This window comes from Eleutherodactylus coqui, chromosome 7 (assembly GCF_035609145.1).
Source record: "Eleutherodactylus coqui strain aEleCoq1 chromosome 7, aEleCoq1.hap1, whole genome shotgun sequence".
In the NCBI taxonomy this organism is placed as follows: domain Eukaryota; kingdom Metazoa; phylum Chordata; class Amphibia; order Anura; family Eleutherodactylidae; genus Eleutherodactylus; species Eleutherodactylus coqui.
This window is the reverse complement of record NC_089843.1, coordinates 46,309,090-46,319,363: the sequence shown is the minus strand read 5'-3', so window position 1 is coordinate 46,319,363 and position 10,274 is coordinate 46,309,090. Positions and strand designations below refer to the sequence as shown.

The 10,274-nt window shown below is 44.7% G+C and overlaps 1 gene segment (V, D, J or C); it reads left to right on the top strand.

Annotated features, from left to right (window-relative positions):
• The first annotated feature begins 245 nt into the window (after nt 1-245).
• On the top strand, nt 246-1,139 carry LOC136573494 (immunoglobulin kappa variable 3-15-like). The segment is given in 2 exon segments: nt 246-333; nt 823-1,139. Coding segments are annotated over 2 exon segments (405 nt in total).
• Nucleotides 1,140-10,274: the final 9,135 nt, after the last annotated feature.

Sequence of the window (10,274 nt, the reverse complement as noted above, 5' to 3'; positions counted from 1 at the left end):
CCACTACACACCCACATGTAATTGCTGTCACAGGGTTACCTGGAAGAGGCCTAGCAGTACCTTGGCTGAGGTTGCATGCGTCCCTCTGGAGAGGAGTTTGGTAGAGCCACTGTGACAAGTGCCATCTCTACCCCGTCAGCTCCTCAACGTGGACCTTGTGTCTTGGTCGCTGCGGGACGCTACATAAACAGCGGCGTTACCTGCAAAACTGCTCAGCCTGTAATCAGTATGCAAGCTATGCGGACATGTTGTTCAGCACATATTTCATCTGTAACACAAATGCCCAGAAGCCGCACTGCGAGGTTAATAATGTAGGGGAAGAATGTTTAAAAAGTAAAATTATATTATTTCAATAATTGATCTGAAAGGGGAGAAACCAAACTGCATCTATTCCCTGGGAGCAGGAAGACCAAACTGCACCTCTGATGTAACGTCATCCTCAGCTGTCAGCTGCTATCTGCCAAATAATCTTCATTTCTGCATTCTAGAAGTCACATCACACATCGTAACCACAGAATTTCCATGTCCCCAGTATTTCCATACAGTCTCTGGGGTCTCCTGGAACCTCCCCCGTCACTCTCTATATAGATCTCATTGTACAGTCTCATCTTATAGTTTGTATCTGACAGTCCAGAAACACCAAGATGGTTTCTCGCAGTTATCTGTTGGCTGTGATCTTCATTTCTATTCAGGGTGAGAGATTAGGATCATTCCATGATTGTGTGTAGAGAAATCTATACGGCGGGATCAATCATCAGATCAGGATTTGTAGGAATAGATCCGCCATTTATCACTAATGACTATGTCTCTTCTAATCCTCAGGATCCTGTGGAGAGATTACAGTGACTGTATCTCCAGATTATATCTCTGTGTCCCCCGGAGATACAGTCACCTTCTCATGTACATCCAGTAGTAACACAGGGAATAATATAGCCTGGTATCAAAAGAAACCAGGACAGCCACCAAAGCTTCTTATCTATGGTGCAACCAGCAGATATACAGGAGTCCCCGACCGGTTCTCTGGTGTTAGCGCTGGATCTCCTTACACCAACTACAAGTTAACAATCACAGGAGTGACAGCAGACGATATAGCACATTATTACTGTCAGCAGTATTATAGCTTCCCTCTCACACAGTGATACAGAGCCGTACAAAAACCTCCTTCCTCATTCACCATCATGTCTCTATAATAAAGCTTCATATAGCTATAAAGAGAGAACTGATGGGGCGTTCAGTGGTTTTGCTTCTGCTCACATCTGTGTTTTGGTCTCCATTTGTAACAGAAGCCACAACAACCTGCAGATTATTTGTAGTGTAACCCTGTTTGGGGGTATGAACACTATTCTTCCCTCAACACACTTTGGCGCTAACCTGTACGGGACATGGAGACCTAGAACCTTCACTGAATGGAAGAACGGCATGTAGATTAGTTTTATCAGTTCCTCCACCCAGGACAGAGCCTTAGTATCAGGAAAGGATCTCTCCCTGAGAACAACAATAAGGCCGCAGCGGATTCCGACCCTGTTTCTAAGCCAGCATCCGCATGTACTTGTCATTTCTCTTCTTTCGCTGTACTGCAGATGGTCGAGGTTAGCCGCCGTCAGACATGCGCAGTACTGATTTTTTTAAAACCTTTTTTTTCCTGTGCCGTCGCTAGGTGATGACGCAGAATCCGCGACCTGTCCGCAATCACAATTGCAGACGGACTGCGTGTCAGACAACTTCTATTGACTTCAATGGATGCCATCCGGGCTGACACCAGACAAAAACAGAGCATTTTGTGATTTTTTTTCCTCCACTCACCGAAATTGCAATTCATTTCCATGAGTGTGCAGGAAGAAGCTTTTCTCCCAGCATGCTATGAACGGTATCTGCTGTGGATCCGTGGTGTGGATGCCAACCGCGAATTCTGCAATGTAAATTCGTTCATGTGCAGGCGGCCTAAATATACTGAGATACCAATTAAGGTTATAACGTTATCTTTATAGGGATATATATATTAGCAGCAGTACACACACATATTTACTATTATAATACCGAATGCTGTGACTTCCAATATATTGCAGTAATATACTCGGGTATATATATGTATTTATTTATGAATGTACTTTTGCTATTTCTCTATGGCAGGAGAGACATCTTGTGTAGATTGTATATCCATTTGGAGACACATTAATACACATCATTGTACTCTACAACTATAGATGTAGCAATACTAATGGTAACTGTAGGTACAGTATGCTAGTAATGCAGTTAGTCAGGTAGTGCAGCTATACTATACAAATAGCCTAAGACGCACTGCATTATAAGCATATCCCACCATGCTGGCTATCTATCGTCTTTACAGGTTATTGGTTCTCCTTGAGGAGATCCAGCTGGCACAGTGAGTCTTACAGGCAATGGTCTCTGGGAAAGGGTATGCAGATTAGTTCTCCTTAATAGGTGTTTTCTTCCTTCTGGAGGAGCTCATCTGCAGACTACAACTAATGCAAAACTGACTTCAAAATCTGCTTCAATAGTGACATCTAGTGGCAATAAAAGAGATTGTTTTGTTTTTGACATTTTTAGGAATGATTTTTAACTCATAGTAATAAATAATAGATGTGACATTCACTATCTATCTAGAAGAAAGAAAAAACATCATAGTATAACAATAGTGGAATGGCTCAAAGCCTTAAAGGGAACCTGTCACTGGTTTTAAGCCTAATGAATCGGCTGCAGGGTCAGACTACTGAGGAACAGTTCTTTCCAAAAATAAGTTTGATAAGAAGTTTGTGGAGTTTATTTTCTATTAATTCCTGAAATAAATTAAAATGTATCAAAATGTCAGCAGGGAGTATACAAGTTTGCATAAAACGGGCAGCCTTCGTGTGTTTTGTGAACAATCCTACTAATAATAATAATCATTATTTATATAGCTGCAACATATTCTACAGCGCTTACAAAACAGGGGAGAACAGATACAAAAACAAAGATACGAAACCTGTTATACCTAGTAATCAATTGATGGAGACAGTAGGGGTGAGGGTCCTGCTCCAACGAGCTTACATACTACAAATAATGGGGTGATACAGAAGGTAAAAGGGCTGGGGATGTGCACGGTATGGCAGGGTGGAGAATGTGCGATGTTATACACATAGACATATCAGGCAGAGTAAGGAGGGGTTGGGTTTAGGAGATATAGCATGCCTCCCTGAAGAGGTGCGTTTTTAAATCATGCCTGAAGTTTTGTGTGTCAGGATTGCCTGCATAGTTTGGGGTAGCGTGTTCCAGAGGACTGCTGCTGCTCTGGAGAAGTCCTGGAGGTAGAATTGAGGGGTTAGAAATAAAGAGGCACCTAATATGATTTCGTTAGTGGAGAGGAGGGAGCGGACTGGCTGGTGGATTGAGCTGAGGGAGGCAATGTAGTGCAGCGCGGTGCTATGGAGAGCTTTATGGATGAAGGTAGTGAGTTTGAATTGAATTCAATATTTGACAGGCAGCCAGTGCAGTGACTGGCACAGGGCAGAGGCATCTGAGTAGCAGATGGACGCATTCAGGGTGGATTGGTGGGGAGAGAGTTTGGTGCAGGAAAGGCCGATCAGCAACAAATTGCAATATTCGAGCTGAAAGAGGATGAGAGCAACAGTGAGCATTTTTAGTATGTCCACAGTTAGAAAGAAAGCGGAAGAGATGGGGAGGTAGAGCCAGCAAAGCAGACGCTGAATGAGCGGTCAGATAGACAGGAGGAGAACCAGGAAAGAGCAGTGTCCTTTAGGCCAATGGAGTGAGCATACTGAGGAGGAGTTTGTGGTCAACACTGTGAAATGCTGCGGAGAGGTTGAGGAGGATCAGTGGGGAGTAGTTGACCCTCGATTTGTCTATCAGGATGTCGTTTGACACTTTAGTAAGAGCAGTTTCTGTCGAGTGTAGAGGGTGGAAATGCCAGAGGTCAGAGAGAGGTTGAAAATGGTGGTGAGGTGGGGGATGACAACCGGGGAGAGGGATCAGAGGAGGTGTGAGGAAAAAGGGTCGATAGCGCAGGTGGTCAGGCAAGAAGAGGAAAGCAATCTGGAGACTTCTTCCTCTGTCATTGGTCTGAGTACAGAAAGTAAGCAGAAGCTAGATGCCGTACTAAATTCAGGGCTAGTCTGGGATTTGGAAGTTATTTCCTGCCAGATGTTATAGATTTTTTTATTAAGTAAGCAGCCAGCTAGGGGCGGAGCCTGACCGCGGAGTGTGATGGCTGCATAGAACCTCTGCTCCGTCACTGAGGCACGGATACAGGCTCCAGGAAACAGCCACTCTCACCTAAAATGGGGAAGATTACAAGGGAAAGAGGAGGAGAACATCAGGGAACCCCCCGCCAGGTCCGAGGTCAGTCCGACTTGCAGCGCTTCTTAAAAGAACGGAGCACCCGCTCTCCACACACCGCAGGCAAGATGGCGCCAGCAGCGGCCGCGGCCCTGAGTACAGCGCGAGAAGCTGAAAGCTCATCTGATGAGGAGGAAGACGAGCCCCTTTCCAAGGGTTTTATAAATGACTTATTAACAAAATCTTTAAAACCAGTGGTGACAAAACTGTCAGAAATAAAAGAGGAAGTAAGGCACCTGGGGAGAAGAGTGGAGGAACTGGAGAGCTCTGCTGCCACGGTCACCTCACACACTGGAGAGCTGGCTGTGATTGTGAAAGAACAGCACCTGCACCTAAACAAAATGCTTCTCATGCAAGAAGATAATTAGAAAACAGAAACCGCAGGAATAATGTACGTATTAAAGGGCTCCCGGAATCGTGGGCTCAGGATACTCTACAGAAAATAGCCTCAGAAATCTTTACTCACTTGCTAGGTGCAGATAGAGCATCATCCATCAACATAGAAAGAATACACAGAGCCCTAAGACCGCAACCCACAGCCAGTGACCCCCCGAGAAACATCATTTGTAGACTTCTTGCCTATCCCGACACAGCAGCCATTTTAAACGCAGCAAGAAGTGCGGGGAGCATTAGGTACGAGGGCACGTCAATTCAGCTCTACCAGGACCTCTCACCCACAACTCTGGCTAAACGCAGACAACTCAAGCCCCTCCTCGAGAGCCTTAAAACGAAAAATATAAGATATGCATGGCTCTTCCCGTTCGGCATTGGCATCACCCACAAAGGGAAAATAATTAATATCAGGACCCCGGAGGACCTCCAAGGCTGTTGGCAACACCTAGGGCTCGACCCGATCAAGCTGCCAAATTGGATGCTGCTTCCTGCGTTCCCGAACCTACCTCATCTACCTGCTCCAGAAACCTGGCACACAGCCAACTATGCCAAATCCCCTAGGGGAAAACAAAAGAAGAAACCTAGAGAAGAAAACACGCTTGGAGATACCTGATAGGATACTCAGAAATCTAGGGTATCCTCAAAAGCTTAAGTGGCATCCAAACCATTTTTAACGGTTTGACCTGCTAACCTCTTTGAAAAGAACTGTTTTTGGCTTTGTTGCTCCCGATTCAGTTACCCTCCTAAAAGTTTCCGTTGAAAAGAACTTTCCGAAGGTTATTGGACTACCCCATATAGAAGATGGAGCCTGCCTGTGCCCCTCCGATCAGGCAGTTCACAGATTACACAGGACTGAAGCTCTGAGTACTCACTCGGGCTTTAAATTTTCTTTCCTGTATACTCCGCCTCACGCACGCGGAGGAGCTCTTGGGTGTTTTTTACCCCTGGGCATCCCCGTATCACTAATAATAGAAAGTAGCTAAGGCCGTTCTCACGAGACCACTTATCTACTCATCCTTTTCCTCCACTTCCTCCACTTAAGCACCTTCCCCACCCCCTCTTCCCCTTCCCCTGTTACCCCACCCCCCAACTCTATACCTGTATTCTCCTGCTCTCCGGGCTAATTCTAAGTAACCAGTACTTATTGCACACTTCTAATAATTGTGTTATATTTCTCAGAGTACCTCGTCTCAGTGGTGTCTGCTCCCAGCCCAGAAGCCGAAATAGCAGAAAATCAAGACTCCTCCAGGGAACAGAAAAATGGAAGCAATAAGAACTACGTCCTTCAATGTCCGGCGTCTGAACACGCCTCAAAAAAGGTATAGTATCTATCAACTCACTAAAAAATACAAAACCAAGATACTATTACTCCAAGAAACTCATTTCAAATTAAACAACTGCCCTAGCCTCCCAGGGAGACTGTTCACCCCGGGATACCATAACACACACCCAGCGTCTGCCTCCAAGGGGGTATCTATCATGTTCCATAAGTCCTTAGACTTTAGCCTTAAGTCCAAATACTCAGATGAGATGGGAAGAGCGCTTTTCCTGAAAGGAACCCTTAACAAAACCAAATTAACTATAGCAAACCTCTACGCTCCAAACTCTGACCAGGTAAATTGGCTGGTGGAGCAGCTTGGCATCCTGAAGGAGTTTGCGGAAGGCCCCATTGTCCTAGGGGGTGACTTAAATATTACATTGAATCCCTTACTCGAGTCCTCGACAGGGAAATTGGGAATCCCTCAGAAACAAATTAAAAAACTCACCACAACACTCCAGGGGCTAGGAATCGTAGACACTTGGCGTTCCTTAAACCCCTCTACAAAAGATTACACTCACTTCTCCCAGGTCCATTCCTCATTCCAGAGGATTGACTACATTTTTGTATCTCAGAGCATGCTTACGAACCTCGAAAGAACAAAAATTGAGGCGTCAATCATCTCTGATCATGCTCCCATACACGCAGACATTAAACTTAAAGCAGATGGACCCAGAGAATGGATCTGGAGACTCAATACCTCATTGCTAGATTCAGAAGCAGATAGAAAACACTTATCCAAAATGATCACAGAATATTTTCAACTAAATAATACAGAAGATTTAGAGACCCCAATGATATGGAAAGCGCATAAAGCGTATGTCAGGGGTCTACTGATATCAATTGGAACAAGGGTCAAAAAACAAGAACAAGCGGAGATAGACAATCTCTTAATCAATATAGCAAAACTCTCGCAAATCTCAGACAATCTAGATAACCTGGAGAAGCTGAGACGAGAGCTCAAGAATTTATTAGAAACCAGACATAACAAAAAGCTCATATATTTTAAGCACACTGCCTACACCTACGGGAATAGTGGGAGTAAACTCTTATCTTCCCTTATCAAGAAAGCAAAAACTATAAACGCCATCACCGCAATCAAAAACCACACAGGCAAAATAGTCCACACCTCCCAAGAAATAGCAGAGAGTTTCCAATGCTTTTACGCAAGCTTATATGACCTAGGAGGACAAAACTCCAGAGAAGAGCAGAGTAGCAAGGAAGAACGGATAAAACAATTTCTAGACTCTATTAAGCTATCAACATTAGACATTGATGAAGCGAACTCCCTGCTAAGACCAGTTTCAATGCAAGAAGTGGAGGACTTAATAACACAATGCCCCGAGGGGAAGAGTCCGGGGCGGATGGCCTACCCCTCAGGTACTACAAAACCTTTAAAGAGATTCTCGTCCCAAAACTCAAAGACCTCTTCAATGCACTCTTGTCTAGGAATCCTCTGCCCAAACAAGCGCAAGAAGCGCATATTATGCTTATTCACAAGGATAATAAGGACCCACAACTCTGCAGCAGTTATAGGCCTATATCCTTGATTAACCTGGACATAAAGTTCTGGGCTAAACTGCTTGCAAAAAGAATGGAGGATCTGATACCACTACTGATAAATAGAGAACAAACGGGGTTCGTTAAAGGCAGGGAGGGACGAGAGAATGGCTACAGATTAATTCATGCAATTAACTACGCCCAATCCCACAAGATACCGCTGGTCTTGATGAGTACAGACGCCGAAAAGGCGTTCGATAGGGTGAGCTGGAGCTATATGGAAAAAGTCTTGTCCCGCTTCAACATTCCCCCGGAATTCATTTCTGCTATTTTTTCCCTATACCAAGAACATTATGCCAGACTCAAAGTTAATAATCTGCTCTCCCCTCCGTTCGACATTAGAAACGGAACCCGTCAAGGCTGCCCATTATCCCCGACCCTTTTTATCCTCTCTATGGAGCCTCTCTTACAGAGCATTAGAACAAATCCAAACATAAAAGGCCTTGAAGTGGGAACTAGAGTTCTAAATACAGCGGCTTTCACAGATGATGTCATGTTTGTCTTAACTGAACCTGAGAGGAGCATACCAAGCCTGACGTCACTTCTCGAGATCTTCGGTTCCGTCTCTAAAATTAATTTCCCCAAGTCCACCATCTTAAACATTTCATTACCACCAGCAAGATTTGACTCCCTCGGCTCCGGCTCACCCTTCGAATGGTCAAACACATCAGTGGATTACCTGGGGATCTCGATTACCAAAAAAATTGAGGACCTATATAAATACAATTTCACACCACTCTTGTCACAGCTAAAACATCTGCTTCACACATACAACTTACATTTCATCTCCTGGTTTGGCAGGAAGAATGTGATAAACTTATATGTCCTGCCAAAAATCTTATATAAACTCAGACTGCTACCAATAGCTCTCCCCCAGACCTTTTTCAAAAGCCTACGCGCGGCATTCATTGGCTACACATGGAGGCAGAGAAGGCCATGCTTGGCATATAGCCTCATGATTAAGAGAAAGGAGGAGGGAGGAATTGGACTACCATGTGTTCAGGACTTTTACCGGGCGATACAGCTAAACTACTGGCTTGAACTCAACTCCCCCACCAAAGACGAAATACTCCATCTACTGGCAGTGGGCTCATATGGAGACACCTTGTTAGAGGACCTATGGTTTCCACAAAAGAGCCAAGACAGGAAAAAACAATTTAGCCCTCTGATAAGAGGACCATGCGAGGTATGGGATGGTCTCAAAAAATCTCTGGCTCCGGACCCTTCCCCTCTCTGCCCCCTGAACACTATAAATAACCTCCTGGGAAGACCCATTGACGGCCAGACGAGAAATTTCTGGAGGGCCCTGTCCCATGTAAAAATAAAGGAACTACAAACACAAATACACAAAAACACCAGGGATATAGTAGCCACTCTGACGCCCAGGACAACAATGACCTTTTTGCAAAAAGCACACATAACCAATGCGATAGAGGAATTTAAAGGAAAATATAGATCTGCTCGCCCAGAAACCCCTTTCGAAAAACTCATTAACCACGACCCCAAAAAAAGCAAAACTAAAATAATCGCCCACCTTCGAAAAAGAGTTATCTCACCCCCGGAGCTTTATAAACCAACCTTCTTGGCCTCTTGGGAAAGGGAGTTAAATATTTCTCTCTCCAACTCGGATGTCAAGCTGATCCTGCAAACTGCCTTCGGCCTATCACCATGCATACTACTACAAGAAAGCCACTACAAACTTCTTGTAAGGTGGTATAAAACCCCACAATAGCTACACGCGTATAAACTCGCTCCACACGAAAGATGCTGGAGGTGCAACACCGGAATTGGTTCCTTTAAACATATTTGGTAGGATTGCACAGATATTGTAACATTCTGGAAGGAGGTAGAACTAATACTACAGAAACTCAAACCGGGTTTTACCCTCTCAGAGGAAATGATATTCCTATGGAAACCCTCTTCCCACTTCCACCCACTAAAAGATAAATTAATCACATTTTTGATTGACGTAGCAAAGGCTCTCATTCCAACTCTCTGGTTACAAAAATCTCCCCCCACTCTGGCACAGTGGAAAGCTAAAGTAGACTCACTTTGCACTATGGAGGAATTATCTAACTGGAACAAAGGAACACATGACAAATTCCTAAAGATCTGGTCCCCTTGGAGGCAGCTAAACTAAGCTTAATTAAGTTTAGATGAGAGTCTTGGATCAATTAATATATGCTCACTTAATAACAGGTAGTGTTACCCCCTCCCCCCATCGAAAACCCTGCCTGGAAAGACCCCGGACAGTGAAACTTAAGTTCATAGTACGTAAACCGTTGCAACCCTTGAATAAATAGAAACAACAAGCAACGCCTGGAGATGGAGGAATCAACCCAGCAAAGACTCGGGCGCGGGCAGGAGCAGACACGGCAGGAGGACAGGTGATACGAGACTTGGTGATAGTTTTAAATTCGTTTTCTCACACCATCTACCCCACCTCTCTTTCTTTCCCCCCCACCTCTCCCCAATCCCTCTTACCTTAGTCACCCATGCCCCACCCACACCCTCCCCCCCCAATGCTTTTACGGAAATGTTATAAAGTTTAAGATTTAAGTTCTTAGTCTCGGGCTGTGCCCCACCGCACCAGACTGCTACCAGCGCCCTGGTGGCGTGCTACAACAACAAGCCGTTAACTCGATACAAC